Source organism: Hemitrygon akajei, chromosome 4 (assembly GCF_048418815.1).
Source record: "Hemitrygon akajei chromosome 4, sHemAka1.3, whole genome shotgun sequence".
NCBI lineage: Eukaryota > Metazoa > Chordata > Chondrichthyes > Myliobatiformes > Dasyatidae > Hemitrygon > Hemitrygon akajei.
Window position 1 is genome coordinate 144231475 of NC_133127.1, and position 18996 is coordinate 144250470.

At 40.5% G+C, this 18996-nt stretch overlaps 1 protein-coding gene across 1 annotated transcript; it reads left to right on the plus strand.

The window, feature by feature from the left end:
* The first annotated feature begins 240 nt into the window (after window positions 1-240).
* On the plus strand, window positions 241-17137 carry cnot11 (CCR4-NOT transcription complex, subunit 11). The gene is made up of 7 exons (XM_073043502.1): window positions 241-689; window positions 3922-4086; window positions 4868-5020; window positions 5951-6153; window positions 14453-14655; window positions 15148-15244; window positions 16482-17137. Exons 1-7 carry the CDS (start codon window positions 371-373, stop codon window positions 16677-16679), a joined length of 1338 nt encoding a protein of 445 aa, XP_072899603.1. The 5' UTR covers window positions 241-370; the 3' UTR covers window positions 16680-17137.
* The last annotated feature ends 1859 nt before the right edge of the window (window positions 17138-18996 follow it).

The window sequence follows — 18996 nt, forward strand, 5'->3', positions numbered from 1 at the left end:
GCTGGGGGGAAAACTCAATGGACAGAGACATTGCTTCCCTCTCCACAGATGCTGTCTGACTCACCGAGATTTTATTTAGGTTCTATATATGACACTTATTTCACTTCCTGCAGTCTAACTCGCCCCAAGTGTCAGCTCTGCAACCAGCGGGGAAAAACTCGTCTTCCGAGCGCGCGCACTCGAGCCAAGGCACTGCGCGCCCACGCGAAGCGCGCCGCCGCAGATCACCAAGGACGCGCTTTGCGACAGTGCCGCGCAGAGCGGGTGGTTTGCGGCAGTTCCTGCGGACCGCTCGCCCGCCGGTGAATTGACTCGGATGTTTGATGCTTTGGGCCGGTGAAGGCGGCGGGGTTCCCTGCCTTTGGTGATCATGACGCTGGCCCCCAAGGAGCTGAGTAACCTGATCGGCATTATCTGCGAGGAGGCGACGAGCAACACCTTCGAGGGCCTGTCCACCGCCTTCCACCATTACTTCGGCAAACATGACCACTTCCGCCTCGGCTCCACGCTCGTTATGTTGTTGCAGCAGCCCGACCTGTTGCCCAGTCCACAGCAGCGCCTCACCGCCCTCTACCTTCTCTGGGAGATGTATCGCACCGAGCCACTGGCCGCCAACCCGTTCGCCGCCGTGTTCGCGCACTTGCTGAACGCGGGCCCGACGGCCGAGGAGCAGGACAGGCCGTTGCTCGGTAAGCGGGCATCACCACCCACACTTTCCACTTTGCAGGCCGGACGCAGTCTCCAGGCCGTCGTTTACACAAAGTAGCTTGGGTCCTTACCCGATGAAATCCAGAGCTAGTGCTGGGGCTCTGGAGCTATGCGCCTGGCCAGAAAAGGAGGCGGAAAACTGATGCTGCCCGGTCTGGAGGAAACGAGGGGAGTAGGAGGAAGGGGGTGGAAGAAGAGTTAGAAGATAGTGGAGAAGGAGGTATACGAGAGAGGAAAGCGATGGTTGTCAGTTGTTTGGGGAGACAGAAGGAGGCAGATTGAAGAAGGGAGGGTAGATGCGTGCTGGGAGGGGGAAGGGACAAAAGAGAGATGGATGGTCCCTGTTTGGGGGAGAAGAATGGGAGTTGGGAGCGGAGATGGATGATGTGAACAGACTAAGGAAGTAGGTGGAGATGGGAGTTGTCAAAGGTAGAGCAATTACAGAAGTTGAAGTTGCCCAATGTGCTGGGAGGGCTGAGGTTGTCCTCTCGGACCAACAAGAGGGCGAAAGGAGGTGCAGTGTGCTGTCTGGGAAAGGTGAAGGGTGACAGAATATTCTTGTTTGGCCAAGTAACTAGTGGCTACCACGCATGAACCCCACTGCTTCCAGTTCCTGACCTGGCTGCAGCTGCCTCTCATGTCACTGCTGAGTCCTACGTCTCTTGCACATCCATTTCCCACCCGCCCTGACCTCTTATGCCTCAACCCCCAGCTACTGTTCTGAGCTTCTTCCATCTACACCAGTGTCCCTGAACCCAGCTCTAACCACCAGCTCCAGCTCCAATCCAAGCCCTGCTTTCACTGTCCCTTTCAACCTTCGCCTCTGAGGCCAAACAGTCTGTGCTCAGCAGGACCTTAATTGAGTTCCCCTGTGCCCATACCGCGATGAGTTCTACTTCAGCTCAGCTCTCCTTCCATTGCCTCAGTCTCTGAGATGATGTCTTTGGCAAGGAGTACCCACCCTCCGCTGATAACCCCTTCTCTCACTTTAAGCTCATTTGTCCCACTTGTTTATCCCACTCTGGCCTTCTGCCTGGTCTGGTCTTTTCACCTGTCTATGTGACATTCACATATTCTGACTTCACCCCTCTAAATGCACTGCCCTCCACTCTCTCTGCACTAATCCCAATCTCACCATCAAACCCACTGATGAGCAGTGCTGTTATAGTTTGACAGACTGACCTCTACTTTGTTGAGGCCAGGTGGCAGCTCTCCAATAGCTCCTTGTACTTACCCCAGAACCAGGACCACTGTAAGCTGCACCATCACCAAACTAATCTGCAGAGATCTGCCCTATGCAGCCTCCAACCCCATTGTCCCACAAGGTTTTTGACCGCGACGGTATCCACACCCTCGGAGGCCCATTTTTTTCACCATCTCCTGCTCTACTGGACTTGAGTACAGTCGACCCTCCTTATCCGCGAATTCAACCAACCACGAATGGCAAAAACCCAGAAGTGCTCTTCCAGCACTTGTTGTTCGAGCATGTACAGACTTTTTTTCTTGTCATTATTCCCTAAACAATGCAGTATAACAACTATTTTACATAGCATTTACATTGTATTAGGTTTTATAAGTAATCTAGAGATGACTTAAAGTATACGGGAGGATGTGCGTGGGTTATCGTGGATCAGGATCCACTTTATTTTCAATCGTGATCGTGATTATTTTTGTGAACAGAAACACTCTGCATTCAGAGCTCTGGCACCTGGTCTTAATGTCCACTGAGACAAGTTAAATAAGGTCTGGGGTTCCGCTGGGTCCTAAAATCCACTGCATTGAGACAGGTTGAATAAGGGACTTGAGCATCTGTGAATTTTGGTATCCGCAAGGGGTCCCGGAACCAATCCCTCACGGATAAGGAGGGCCGACTGTACTCACATCAACACCATTTTGTCCCTTTCCACCTACCACCTGTTCTACACCACTTCAACAACTCACTTCCACAGTTCTGACTACTTTATGTTTACAATGGATGTCTAGTCCTTATATACTTGCCTCCCCTATTGGGAAGGCCTCAAGGCTCTCCAATTCTTTCTTGATAACAGACCCAACCAGTTCCTCTCCACCACCATCTCTGTCTGGCAGAACAGGGACTCACCCTTAACTTCAGTTTTGGGTCCTTTTACTGTCTCCAGACCAAAGGTGTGGCCGTGGGCACTTACATTGGCCCCAGCTGTGCCTTCCTTATCATGGACTATGTGGAAGTACCCATGTTTCAAACGTACACCAGTAACACACACATCTCTGCTATACTGATGGCTGCATTTGTGCTGCTTCCTACATTGGTCATGCAAATCTCATCAATTTCATCAACTTCATCACCAACTTCCAACTTACTTGGACCTGTTTCTTTTCTACCTTTGAACTTACTGAGTTTACTAGAAAATGTGTTATATTACAGTACCACAAAATAAAAGAAGTTAAAGTGTGTTGGTCAGTTAATAGAAGTAAACTATAGCCTGGAAAATCTGCCACTCTGGTACCACTGATGTTCAGAGAATGCCAGTGTTATTATTGGCGTTTTACTGTATTTTCAATCTGCAGTTTAAAGTTATGTGAGATCCAATAAGCAATTCAAATTCATGTCCAAAAAATTAAGAATGTTTTATTTTTGGAAACCTATTTTTTTCCTTGGGTGTCAAATGAATAGATTCCTCTTTGGAAAACAAATTACATTTATATAATGGCTACTGGATGAGAGAGAGATGCTGGGATGTTGGCTTGCAATAGCCCTTAAGTTTACTGTGGGGTCTCTTGTCTGAGCTCTTTTGTACTTGCTATAATATAGATCTAAGTTCTTTGGGGGGGGGGAGCTGGAGGGCTTCAGCATGGGGTGGTTGTATACATTGTGAGATAACTCTGTCCCTTAAAATGCAGAAAGTAAGCCAGTCTTCATCACAGACTGAGAACGTGAAAGTGGTAGTTACAGTTAAAGTAGAGGCTAAGCTGCTTCATATTGATTTTCATTGAAGAATCAAAGATACTTTAGAAAAGTGAGACAAAATGCATTAATTTAGGGAGCATTGTATGGCATGAAAATTCCTGTGGGCAGTTAGAATCCTTAAGCATGCAAATAAATTGTAAGGTCCATATATAGTCCTTTCAGAACTTGAGTTTGTAATACTTGAATGTTTCATGATTTGCAGACATACTAATGTGTAATAGTGTCTGTGTAGTAAGTTCAAACTGAGCCTTTGTTTTGTTTGACAGGATTTTTGCCACCTATTACACCTCCGGAGAAGTTTTTCCTATCTCAGTTAATGCTGGCTCCTCCAAGGGAACTGTTTAAGAAGACTCCCCGTCAGATTGCATGTATGGATGTTGGTAACATGCCTCAGTCTGTTGACATCAGTGGTTTGCAACTGGCCTTAGCTGGTGAGTGAAATTGTTGTATACTCTTTAATGAAGCTGCAGTTGCTCTTCAATCACTTGCAGATCTTGCAAAGTCCAAACACTGAATTTTATTGTTGCCTCATCAGTGCACACATTTTTTGCAACTAAGAAAAGGTAGACTGCAGTTATATGGTAAAATTGTTGTAGCTGATATATACACCTTCAATATAATGAATTATTTTGAATACATTCCAAGACACAGTAGCAATATGAAAAGAAGCACACTTACTTCTGACTAGAATTGTTCAGATCTTGCTTTACTCTTTTAATTTGTCTTTGCTCATTTAGCTGCTCAACAAAATTGAAATTTCAGAACAACTGGTTGTCATATCTAGATGCTAAGGGCACCATGAATTCCTAACTGAAACAACAAATAGCTTTTGAGGACGATAAATTCTGTATGTCTTATGAAGAGTAGAAAATGCTGATATAACATTGTCAAATATTATGGAGGCAGGGCATATGACTGGGTTTACAGTCGACAGTCCATTATATTATAAACAAAGCCAATTCACTTATGAAAACTGTTTAAAGAATAGCAGGAACTACTGCAGTATTTCCCAGCAAGGACAATGCTTCTAGAAAAATGAAACAGAGGGTTGTTATCTATGAATTATGTGTGTAAAAGAAGAATTGCCCAATAGGAACAGCTTTTCAATACTGCAGCCTTTGCAAAGTGAGTCCTGTGCTTAAAAGCTGACCAGGATGACTTCTGAATCATCGTTTGTACATTTTTGAGTGTAATCTTTTATTTATCCTGCAGAGCGTCAGTCTGAATTACCTACACAGAGCAAAGCCAGTTTTCCAAGCATTCTTCCGGATCCTGATCCTGACTCCTCTAACTCTGGTTTCGACAGTTCTGTAGCAACTCAAATCATAGAGGCTTTAGTGAGTGGACCAAGACCACCAATAGAAAGTAGGTGCTTTTAAATTGACATACAAGGAAAGACTTTAGAGTATTTGAGTTTCATTCATAAAATGTAAGTTCAAGTTGGTCCAGAACTTTCAATTAATTTCTTTTATTAGCTTTTGTTATGGGAAGTTAATTAGCTCTGAAGAATATGCAGTTTGGTGTGGGACGAAATTAGCCATAATTTAAAAATGACACCATCATAAGAGTTGATGTCATCTCGTCTGCCTGGCAGATGCAGCACAAGGGATGAAAGCAAAACAGTGGTTTGGCTTTATTTCCATGCAAATGACCACTTATTTGGTGTGTCCAAAGTGATTTGCCGCCTAGGTGTTTATATTCTGAATTGCTTGATCTCTGGGGATTTTACTCACATTTACTGAGGAAAATTGGGACATAAAGAGTATTTGGCATTATCTTCCAGATTGTAGACTATCGTGGATTAAGCTGTTAATTTGCTGGTCCTTTCCATTAAAGTAGGGAGTCACAATGCTTTCATAGAAGTTGTTCAGGAAAGTAAGTGGATTACTATCTAGTCCTGACAAAGTGTCTCGGCCCGAAACGTTGACAGTGCTTCTCCCTATAGATGCTGCCTGACCTGCTGCGTTCCACCAGCATTTTGTGTGTGTTGCTTGAATTTACAACATCTGCAGATTTCCTCGTGTTTGCCAAGTAAATGGATTGTTGTCTTATATTAAAAGATAGTTTGCATTTCTCTGGCTCATAAATATTATTCAACAATAAGGGAGTAGTTACTGGAATAATTGGAAATTCAATACAATTATGAAATTCCTTAGAGTTATATAGGATGTGCTAGAGTTTTACACAAATTATAGGCAATTCCCAAGAAATTCCAGAGTAATGGACTTTTCTTATCATTTTTTTTGTTTCAGTGGAATAGTAAAAATAATCATGGTTGTTTTTTCCTGTGTGAAGGTCACTTTCGGCCAGAGTTTATTCGGCCTGCTCCTCCACTTCATGTATGTGAAGATGAGTTAGCTTGGCTAAACCCAACAGAACCTGACCATACAATCCAATGGGATAAAACCATGTGTGTTAAAAACAGCACTGGGGTGGAAATTAAGCGGATCATGGCAAAGGCTTTCAAGAGTCCATTATCTGCACAGCAACAAACACAGGTAATTACAAATAAAGCAGCTGGATCATTTGGACTTTTGGTAAAACCCATAACCAATATTCTGACTGCCAGTGCCATATGGTGAACCTTTACCAATAAGAGACAACTCTAATGACAAGATGGTACGTTATAAGAAAGGTGGGAAAGATAGCCATTTTAATAGAGGTTTAAATCTTGTATTGGGGTAAGTAGATGAAAGGTAGTGAATTTCTTGTGGTTAGATTAGTTGCCTGTAATGATATATCCCTGCATCAACAAAAAAACCAGACCAAATTAGAATTAGCTACGGGCTAGTTTTGTATATTGCTTGAGGAAATGTGATCATTTGTCCAAATGGATTATGGTATGTTTGAGTTAAATATTCTTGAAAGTGTGAAATAACTCCTAAGCTTCAATATCTAGAAAAATCAGCCTCCAGTGGGATGGGAAGGAGACTGTCCATAGAAGATCAGTTAAATTAGTAACATCAATAGATGGTGTTTATTGTGAATTAGAATGAAGGGGCACACATTTAAAGGGAAAACAGTATACAAAAAGCACAGAACTGGTAACTGGGAGACGTACAAAGTATTATGAAAGTAGAAAAACAGGACTAGGAATAGAATCTGTAGGAATGAACCGATCTTTGTAGGAGTAAAAAAAAGGTTAGGGCCATTGTGTGCTCTTCTGCCTGCTAACCCACCCCCACCTGCTGGTCAGTAATAGCTTAGCATTTATTGCTTGTATTTCTGACTCAAGTGGTTTTATATAATAATTCTCTGTCATCTGGAGCACAAAGCACTAGGTCCACCATCGAAGTACTGAGGCTTCATACACTCTTAGATGTGCCATATTTCAGACAAGTCCTCTTGCTCTTGGGAAATCAAAATTTTGCAGATGCTCAGAATCTTAAATAAAAACATTCAGGAATCGAAGACCCTTTGTTAGAATGGGTAAAAGAAAAAATAGTTAGCAAGTTAGAAAGGATGGAGGGATGCATAGGAGAAAGAATATCTTCAATCTCCTCATTCTCTTGATTGTGTTTAAAAGATCTCAGACACTATTTCAAAGAGTGTTGATATCTTTATGTCCTACCCTCTAGCTGTTATGCATTGCTGTTAGAGCTTTCTTTGTGCATACGTGAGATATAATTCTCACATGATAACATTGATTATTCTGCAGAGGTTTTGGGTTGTAAAAGATTTAAGGTATCGGAGTCATGAGCATGCCTCACCTCTTTATCCTTGGAAAGTTGCTGGCTCTGTAAATAAAAATAACACCAGGGAATGAATACTAAGTAAGGGGCGAGACTTGCTGCAAATGGAATAACAGTAATAAGAAAACATTGACACTACAGACTGATGCATCTCCAGTAAAAATTTCTGTTCCAGATTTTAAAGTATATGAAAATATTGTGCATGTCCTGACGTTAATCTTGATTCAGGAAATGTTTCTTTAGTTTGGAGTATCATACGTGGCAGTTCTCTGTATGAAGATTGAGAGGAAATCCAGGGAATGAGACGTTTGTTGTCATGAAATTACTAAAATGTTTTTATACTTTCTATAAAGGGAATTAGCTGGAGGAAACAATATCTGGAAAAAAGATTCTGCTTAGTGGAGTAGACTTCATTTAAGGGCATTGATGGAAATAAGAAAGTAGATGGGCTGATTGCACATCCAGTCATGTAGAGAGATATGGCTATCAATGAAACGTGGCTTAAAAGGTTAGGGATGGTTTCTGGTTACAAGGTTTAAGGCAAGATTTTAAAATAGTCATTTTATCAGTTATAGCAACATAATAACAACGTAGTAAGGATTATGTGCTTAAAAATAAATCAACATGAAGCCCAACGCAGTTGAGCTGAGGGGAGCAAAAAAGCAATCATACTGTTGGGAATAAATGAAGATTAGACTCTGTCATCTAAACAGTTTTAGAGAAAAATGAGAAGTGTATAGGCAGATTTTAAAACATTAGGGAAGTGGTAGATGATTTCAACAATCCTGCAAACTGAAAGTCAGAGTTGGCAGCACCTTTAAAACCCATAGTCACAATTTCGGCAAGAGAAGGGGCCGTTCTAAACTAAAGGAGTTGCACCTGGAAGGGCCATTGGTAGGAACTGTAATAGAGCTTGATCTAACATGGCTTTGGGAAAGGACAGATGGACCAGGAGTCGGTTTTTTATTGAGGTACATCCACTTTTTCCAGACTGACAGATAACTTGGCAAAAATGGAGTGAGAATAGCTACTGTAAGATGTTAGTATAAAAACAAAGATAATATTTGAGGGATAGAGGTTTAAATATTACCAGTAAGAAAAAGCCTGGAGTTCCCAGATCTGAACCTTTCTGCATGTCTGGTAGCATGTTGGATAGGATAAGGCAAAAAAAAGGTAAATGGGTCTGATAGCAAGAGCTCATCAATATAGAATACCTGGAAGAATATTGAAAGTGTAGGGGTGAAATTAATAAAAAAAAAGGAAGTACATGGAAAATATATTGGCAAGTCAAATCAAGGCAAACCTAAAGCTGTTTTAAATATCATTCAAGAGACTAACAGAATTGTGTTTTGTTCGGAAACTGAGAAGCTAAAGTGTGGGCAAAAGTCAGATTGATTCTAAATGAATACTTTGTACCGTTCTTGATGAAGAGGATAGTAATGTAGACTTTGAACGTAGAAAAAGAGAGGAATATTGTGTATATTAAGCAGTGAGAGAACAACAATATGGTTTACAATAATTGATAGCTTGTAAATTGCTAGCTTCAAAAAAAGTAAATGAAGCTGTGGGTACTGGAAATCTGAAATAAAAACAAAGATTGCAGATTTAAAAATTTGGCAAGTGAGGCAGCATCTGTAGAAAGAGAAACTGCTAACGTTTCAGGTCTGGAACCTTCTGAATTCTAAATAGGAGACTGAAAGCTGTTAATGTGGAAGAATGGAATAAATAGACAATTTATAGAGCCAGTTGGCCTAATGTGTTAGATAGGAAAATTATTGGGAAAAATTATAAATGGCCCTTGCCAGTCTTCATTTTAAATGACACAGATTAATGATTACCAGCTTTTTTTTATGATAATTGTGTCTTACTAACTGGTTTGAAAGTTTGGAGGAGGTTTCAAGGAGGATAGAGGAGAATAATGTATGTGGATTTTCACAGATTTGCACAAACCAGACTGATCGGAACAGTCCATGTCTGTGTATTTTTCCACTCTGCCTCTGTATGATGCTGTGGAGTGTAAACTAGGCAGGTGGATGAAGTAGTTTTTATTTTGCTGGGCTCAGAATGACAAGTGTGGAAGCTGAAAATCTGTTGGCTGCCAGATTTCCTCCAGTTGTTGAAGTGAAAAATAAGGAAGTTCCTGCACTAGAAATATACATCTGCTTCCTCTGGCTCTAAATGTTCTAAAAATTATCCAGCTGTCTAAGAATATTAATACAGTTCAAAGAAATGGAGAGTGGCATATAAACAGTAAAGAAAAGGCAGAAAGTGATGGGCAGTGATAAACCATGTGTGTCTCAAACCTAGTAGGATTCCAAATGCAGAAGAAAAATCACACTGGTTAATTAGGACTAGTCAGTATCAGGTTATGCGAGATGAATTTACAGGGCTAATCATTATTAAATTTTTAAGGATAAAGGCAGTGTTTTTTGAAAATCACCTGTTAGGATATCACAGTAGAGACTAGTGATTTGGAAAATGCCACATTTGTACTAAGATATTTGAAGGATGAAGGAAAACAATAGGAATAAAGAGAACGGTTTCCCATTGGAATGTTACAGATGGTGTTTCCTTGAGCTGCTGTTAATCTAGATTTGGAAACTGAAGGATTGAAAGCTATAACCAGTAAATAATAACAATCAATAGGAAATAAAAATGCAAAGTGACCTTTGTTTGAAATGGTATCATTAAACGTAGAAAGACTGGAAAATTGAATTCCACACTGTTTGTATCTGGGGGCGTAGAATATTTAAACACAAGTTAAGATTCATTAAATTGACCCAAAAAATTCATAGAACATGGAATAGTACAGCACAGTACAGGTCCTTCGGCCACAATGTTGTGCCGACCCTTAAACCCTGCCTCCCATGTAACCCCCCACCTTAAATCCCTCCATATACCTGTCTAGTAGTCTCCTAAATTTCACTTGTGTATCTGCCTCCACCACTGACTCCAGCAGTGTATTCCACGCACCAACCACTCTCTGAGTAAAAAACCTTCCCCTAATATCCCCCTTCAACTTCTCACCCCTTACCTTAAAGCCATGTCCTCTTGTATTGAGCAGTGATGCCCTGGGGAAGAGGCGTTGGCTGTCCACTCTATCTATTCCTCTTAATATCTTGTATACCTCTATAATGTCTCCTCTCATCCTCCTTCTCTCCAAAGAGTAAAGCCCTAGCTCCCTTAATCTCTGATCATAACGCATACTCTCTAAACCAGGCAGCATCCTGGTAAATCTCCTCTGTACCCTTTCCAATGCTTCCACATCCTTCCTATAGTGAGGCGACTAGAACAGGACACAGTACTCCAAGTGTGGCCTAACCAGAGTTTTATAGAGCTGCATCATTACCTCGCAACTCTTAAACTCTATCCCTCGACTTATGAAAGCTAACACCCCATAAGCTTTCTTAACAACCCTATCTACCTGTGAGGCAACTTTCAGGGATCTGTGGACATGTACCCCCAGATCCCTCTGCTCCTCCACACTACCAAGTATCTTGCCATTTACTTTGTACTCTGCCTTGGAGTTTGTCCTTCCAAAGTGTACCACATCACACTTCTGCAAGTTGAACTCCATCTGCCACTTCTCAGCCCACTTCTGCATCCTATCAATGTCTTTCTACGATCTTCGACAATCCTCTACACTATCCACAACACCACCAACCTTTGTGTCATCTGCAAACTTGCCAACCCACCCTTCTACCCCCACATCCAGGTCATTAATAAAAATCACAAAAAGTAAAGGTCCCAGAGCCGATCCTTGTGGGACACCGCTAGTCACAACCCTCCAATCCGAATGTACTCCCTCCACCACGACCCTCTGCTTTCTGCAGGCAAGCCAATTCTGAATCCACCTGACCAAACTTCCCTGGATCCCATGCATTCTGACTTTCTGAATAAGCCTACTGTCTGGAACCTTGTCACATGCCTTACTAAAATCCATGTAGCTCACATCCACTGCACTACCCTCATCTATATGCCTGTTCACCTCAAAGAACTCTATCAGACTTGTTAGACATGATCTGCCCTTCACAAAGCCATACTGACTGTCCCTGATCAGAACATGATACTCTAAATGCCCATAGATCCTATCTCTAAGAATCTTTTCCAACAGCTTTCCCACCACAGGCGTAAGGCTCACTGGTCTATAATTACCTGGACTATCCCTACTACCTTTTTTGAACAAGGGGACAACATTCGCCTCCCTCCAATCCTCCGGTAGCATTCCCATAGACAATGAGGACATGAAGATCCTAGCCAGAGGTTCAGCAATCTCTTCCCTTGCCTCGTGGAGCAGCCTTGGGAATATTCCGTTAGGCCCCTGGGATTTATCTGTCCTAATGTATTTTAACAACTCCAACACCTCCTCGCCCTTAATATCAACAGGCTCCAGAACATCAACCTCACTCATATTGTCCTCACCGTCATCAAGTTCCCTCTCATTAGTGAATACCGAAGAGAAGTATTCATTGAGGACCTCACTCACTTCCACAGCCTCCAGGCACATCTTCCCACCTTTATCTCTAATCGATCCTCCTTCATTCCTGTTATCTTTTGTTCTTCACATAATTGAAGAATGCCTTGAGGTTTTCCTTTAACCTATTCACCAAGGCCTTCTCGTGCCCCCATCTTGCTCTCCTCAGCCCCTTCTTAAGCTCTTTTCTTGCTACCCTATATTCCTCAATAGACCCATCTGATCCTTGCTTCCTAAACCTCATGTATGCTGCCTTCTTCCACCTGACTAGATTTTCCACCTAACTTGTCACCCATGGTTCCTTCACCCTACCATTCTTTATCTTCCTCACTGGGACAAATTTATCCCTAACATCCTACAAGAGATCCCTAAACATCGACCACATGTCCATAGTACATTTCCCTGCAAAAACATCATCCCAGTTCACATCCGCAAGTTCTAGCCTTACAGCCTCATAATTTGCCTTTCCCCAATTAAAAATTTTCCTCTCCTCTCTGATTCTATCCTTTTCCATGATAATGCTAAAGGCCAGGGAGCGGTGGTCACTGTCCCCCAGGTGCTCATCCACTGACAGATCTGTGACCTGACCCGGTTCGTTATCTAATACTAGATCTAGTAAGGCATTCCCCCTAGTCAGCCTGTCAACATACTGTGACAGGAATCTGTCCTGGACACACTTAACAAACTCTGCCCCATCTAAACCATTGGAACTAATCAGGTGCCAATCTGTATTAGTGAAGTTAAAGTCCCCCATGATAACAACTCTGTTATTTAATGCACCTTTCCAAAATCTGCCTCCCAATCTGCTCCTCGGTAGCTCTGCTGCTACTAGGGGGCTTATAGAATACTCCCAGTAGAGTAACTGCTCCCTTCCTGTTCCTAACTTCCACCCATACTGACTCAAAAGAGGATCCTGCGACATTACCCACCCTTTCTGTAGCTGTAATAGTATCCCTGACCAGTAATGCCACCCTTCCTCCCCTTACCCCCCTCTATCCCTTTTAAAACACTGAAATCCAGGAATATTGAGAATGCATTCCTGCCCTAGTGTCAGCCAAGTCTGTAATGGCCACTACATCATAATTCCATGTATGTATCCAAGTTCTCAGTTCATCACCTTTGTTCCTGATGCTTCTTGCATTGAAGTACATGCACTTTAGCCCTTCAACCTTACTATCTTTACACCCTTTATTCTGCTTCTCTTTCCTCAAATCCTCTCTATATATTAGATCTGGCTTTACTCCATGCACTTCTTCCACTGCTGTATCGCTCCGGGTCCCATCCCTCTTGCAAATTAGTTTAAACCCTCCCGAACCATGCTAGCAAACCTACCTGCAAGGGTATTGCTTCCCCTCGAGTTCAGGTGCAACCCATCCAATCTGTACAGGTCCCACCTTCCCCAGAAGAGATCCCAATGGTCTAAAACTCTAAAATCCTGCCCCCTGCACCAACTCCTCAGCAACTGCCATCTCTTCCAATTCTTACCATCACTATCACATAGCACTGGCAGCAATCCTGAGAACGCCACCCTTGAGGTCCTGTTCTTCAGCCTTCAAAATTTTTGAAGAGTATGTAATGGTAGGTGATTGGATGTTTAAGAAGTAGACAATTTGACTAATAATTACTTAATGGACTGAAAAACAATGATTTTATTCCAAGTGGTTAGAGTGCATAATTGTCTTTAAACCATTCAAGGAATTTTAATGGATTTTTGTAACAGGTATAACTGTTTGCAAAGTGGAATATTAAAGCATTAAGGGAAGTGGACAACAATGTGGAATTAGATGTGCATCTTGGATTGAAATTACAGAGACTGTGTAATGCTGAGTTATGGGTCAGGGGAGGTTGGGAAAACATCATAGGGGAGAAAGGGAAGATAAATGAATTCATCTTTACCTCGCCAATCATTTCTGTAGTTTTGTGTATGAAAACAACTTGCATTTTATAGCTAGTAAATTGCAGTAAATTGTCCCATTGCATTTCACAGAACCAGTTAAATTTGCCATGATTGCTCGTTTGTATAGATGACCAAAATGTTTTTGTCAAAAACGCATGTCTTAACATCTTGAAGACTAGAGAAGGTTGGAAGGTTTTAGGAAGGACCTCTGGGTTTCACACCTAGGTAGCTGAAGGCAGTTACTAGTACTGGGGGAGAAAGAGTGTGTATGTGTGTGTGTGAGAGAGATAGAGAGAGAGAGAGTGTTATAGATGAGGAGATCAGAAAAGGGATTACAATAATATATATGTATACATTCAATATGCATGTACAATTTCTAGCACTTGTTTGAACTGTCAGTTTACAATACTGTGTATTATATTTTAAGAAATTATTTTAAATAATTTCAATATAGCTTCTTGGGTTTATACAAAATGAACCAGAACAATTTTCAGAATAATTGCAATAAGCTACTTGTGGAAAAATCTGAAGTTTACATTGAGAATGTTTTCTTCCATTTTCTATATGTGGTTAACTGATTTATTCATTTGAGAACTGCTGAAAAATCATTTCTGTATGCATTAATGTTAGTTCTAATTGTAGTTATTAACAGATTTATCATTTGACATCTCTGCAGACTGGCACACATCAATACTGCTTCTAAGTAACAAGAAGTCTTTTTTCTATTGTTCTAGCTCCTTGGTGAATTAGAAAAAGATCCAAAGCTAGTTTACCATATTGGACTGACTCCTGTCAAGCTGCCTGATCTGGTAGAAAATAACCCTTTGGTGGCAATAGAAATGTTATTGAAGCTAATGCAATCAAGCCAGATTACAGAATATTTCTCTGTACTTGTAAATATGGATATGTCTCTTCATTCGATGGAAGTTGTAAATAGGTGAGTTCTGTGCTTTGTTTTTCCCATCAATGTTAGCATTGCCCTGCTCAGGAACTTTGCACATAAGTGAGGGAACTACCCTTTACATTCCTCAGAATGTGCAAACTTGAGTATATTGACTGGCATCTTGTACAGTAAGAGGTTTATTTTACAAATGTTCTGTTGATTACTCTGTTCCCATTAAGCCTTCATTTGACATTCGCAGAAGTAATTCATGTGATGCTGGAAGTTTGATATTTAAAATGACTATTGCTTTTAAGATTTAACTCATCTGTCAACATGAAAAATATTTAAATTCTAGTTTGTTTTACTGTCAAACTCTGTGGCCAGGTTTGACTTTCAACTTAACTTAAATCTGGTCTTTCCTTACTTGATATCACACATGCTCATGTACAGGTCAGTAGATAGCTGGGGGGGGTTTGATGAAAATTAGTTACTCATGATATAATTTTCTGGTTTTGAAACTGATTACTCTTCTTGCTTGCTTTTTAGGTTAACCACAGCTGTTGATCTTCCTCCAGAATTTATTCATCTGTATATTTCAAACTGTATCTCCACTTGTGAGCAAATTAAGGATAAATACATGCAGGTAAATAAACTTGTCTATGTATTATTGACTTTTTTTGTAATTAGTTGCCATTAATGTAAATTGTATTTATATTCTTGGGTATTATTTGAGAACAGATACTTTGTTAGACATGTAACAGCAGGGTTGGCTGGCTTTGGGGCATACCACAGCAGATATGAAATAGAATAATTTCTGCTTCTTCCCCTTTGAGTAGTTTGCCTAGGACTGAAACTGGTAGGTTCTACTTGCAGTATGCATGATTAGTGGGTTTTTTGAGTTATTTATGGATTAACTTTATACCTTTAATCCTTTTCTGATCTTTTATTCTTTTCTGAAGCCCCCCCCCCCCCCGACCAACACAAAAATCAATATTTTGGAATTCTTTTCTTTGTAGAATTATGTAAAGCATCAAGATCTGAATATAAAAAGTAGCAGAAGTAGGCCGTACAGACCCTTGACCTAGACAGAGAGCTCTAATCTCTAGATTTTCAAACATCTGCCTTTCATAACTTGAATATGCTAAACATTAAAGCATGTGTATTGTTCCCAGGCAGGGAATTCCAATCTTTTTTTGTTGAAAGTTTTCCTTTTGTTGTTTAATTGGCTGGTCCCTTATGCTGTGACTAGGGCACAAGTTAGTTCTAATCTCTCCAGACTACATGCTGTACCTGGGGTTCAGAATCTTGCTTGTTGATTTGAATATAACATTTTTTTATGAACCTATTGCATCTTTAAAGTGACTCTTCCAGCTCCATTATTGATCAATTCTATTTCCCAAATATAGTTTAATATCGTATGCACTTCAGTTTGTCATGTGCTGTAAATTTTACCCCAGTGGAAAAATATTAGGACACAAATGAGTACCTTTGTACAGGTACATCTTAGACAACTACTAAAGATGGAGCAATCAAAATATTCAGATGACCTAAATTAAGAAGCACAGAGATGCACCAATAAGGCCAGAGAAACCTCATGGGATGACTCTGTGGCTATATTTGAAAACTAGAGTATGACTTAAGGCAGGATATTGTGTTTGGGTCAACATGATGGGTTAACAGCATTTTATGCAAATTCTGATGTAGATGACAAATATTTGGATCTTTAAGTTTAAAGATAATTTATCATTTGTAATTTTGTGTAATAAAGAAAATCAGATTAATTGTATTAGGCATGCGTAACTCTGTGGTGAAAAGTAATCTATGTGATAAACTATACACCACTGTTGCATCATGTATAAACAAATTCTTTTATCTTTTAGAATCGCTTGGTGCGCCTTGTATGTGTCTTCCTCCAGTCTTTAATCAGAAACAAGATAATCAACGTCCAGGACTTGTTCATTGAAGTGCAGGCCTTCTGCATTGAGTTTAGCCGAATACGAGAAGCAGCAGGCCTATTTAGGTTACTGAAAACACTGGATACTGGAGAAAATCCTCCGGAAGCAAAATCATCAAAATAAAGGAAGGCAATATTCACAACTTAAGACGGGAATACATTTAGAAATATTTCTGTGATTTCGGTGCACCACTGGAAAAATAACTAATTTTGTTTCAAAACCATAAGGCTTTCTAAGGCAGCAAATTTGCCCAAATGGGACCCGATTTATTTTCTTGTTATACAAGTATACAAACTGATACTGATTAACATCCTAAACATATTTTGGTAGGCTAGAGATATATAGCAATGAACATCACTTTGCTGACTTCTGTATCATTTGGGGTGGGATGTATTTTCTTTAAAAGAATACTAGTTTATTTCTTAACACCATATGTATAAACACGATGCAAGTTATCACATTCATCAAATGACTGAAAGCTCACAATGTATTAAAGTAATAGAGAGTGAACTTGAAATTTGAAACTTCATATTGATTATAAAAGTTTTATTTAAATTAAAATGCTGTAAATTGAAGCACCATATACTTTAGTTGTTGATATTTTTGTTGAGAGATGGAAATTACTAATCTAATTTTCAGGGCACCCTGATGAAATGCTTATGTTCTCGTAGAAATTTCACCCAAAAGCTGGGTTGCCAACAATAGCATTCACACCAGTTACCTGACATAGGAAAGTGAAAATCATACTTAAGAGTGATTTTTGGAAACATTACAATTGTATTTTAATTCATTAGGATCTGGGCATCACTTAAAAGGGTAAGTTGCCTAACTGGCTTGATGGTGGTGTGCCTCTTAGTGAAAGGACTTGGACAAAGCATTTGAGGGGTTGTTTTCATCCACTTATCCCACAGATAATGAATATCATGAGATTTAGTTGTCTGAATAGCCTAGGATTAAAACAACACAGGCAACCCTCTCACTCATACCCCCCCCCCCCCCCAACGTTATGGTAATTTGGATAATAAATTTCACCTTTACAGAATCTGTAAATAACGATCCAAAATTTTGACATGCAGAGTAAAATTCACCCATATTGATTTTTTTCTGCCATGAGCAGCTCCTTAAATTAATCCCTTGGCCTTTACTCCACCTTCAATAAGTCACTGAGCTTTAACCCATTATTCCCCTGAACTACTACATCTTTCTCCCATCCTCAAAATTCCATCCCTTACCCTGATATACTCTCTTCCTTAACCCTTTTCTAATCTATGAGACTTGAGTGTTAGAGGAAATGCCTCACAGATGGACTGTGTGGTAGAGCTGCACTCATAAGACATCTGGTCACAAGTCCTCAGGCTGGTGGATTTATAAGGCTCCAGTATTCTGGGCGATTCTTGGTCCCTTCTCTAAGAAAGGATGTAACGGCATCGGAGAGGATCAAGAGGAGGTTCACGAGAATGATCCTGGGAATGACGTGAGAAGCATTTGGCACATCTGGGCCTGGACTTGAATATTGTAAGGCCAAGATGGAGATGATATTTCCCTTAGAGGGGGAGTCTAGGATCAGAGGGCACAGCCACAGAATAGAAGGATGTCCATTTAGAACAGAAATGAGGAATTTCTTTAGCCAGAGGGTGATGAATCTGTGGATGGCTGTTGAGGCCAAGTCATTGGGTATATTTAAAATGGAGGTTGATAGGTTCTTGATGTGGTACTTGCCAAAGGTTATAGGGAGAAGGTCAAATGGGGTTGAGAGAGATAATAAATCAACCATGATAGAGTGGGACAGCAGACTCAGTGGGCTTATTGGCCTCATTCTGGTCATATGTCTTATGGTCTAAACCTTTTGTCTAATTTCTATGTACCCTTTAAAATGTATTTTAAATATTGCAACTATCTATCCACATCCTCCTCTGAAAGCTTGTACCACATATTACCATCTGGAAAAAGTTATTTCTCAGGTCCCCTTTAAATCTTTCCCATTTCACTTTAAAGTTATGCCCTCTAGTTTCAGACTTCCCTATTCTGTACCATTAGAAGGTGGTCCAAAACAGCACTGAGGAACAAACACCTCATCTTTCATCTTGCGAAAATGCTGCCTTCTGGACTTGATACTGAGTTCAACTATTTCAGTTAACTCTATTTTTGTCTGCATTTATCACCCATCTGTGACATCAGCTCAGTTTTTTTCCTGTTTTTGTCTCTGGGAATTGACATGGCCAGTTGGCTATACCCTTTTTTTTCTAACCTTGTTTATCTTTTGTTCTCACTCTGCAGCTCGCATTCATTCATTGATCAAATATCCTTTTTTTGCAGCATATCCCCATGATCACCTTGCTCTTCCATCAAAAACATCCTCCTCCTCTCATCCTCTCTGCATTTTAACAATCTTGTCTCTACCCCAGTTCTGCTGAAGAGTCTTCTACTTGAAGAGTTGACT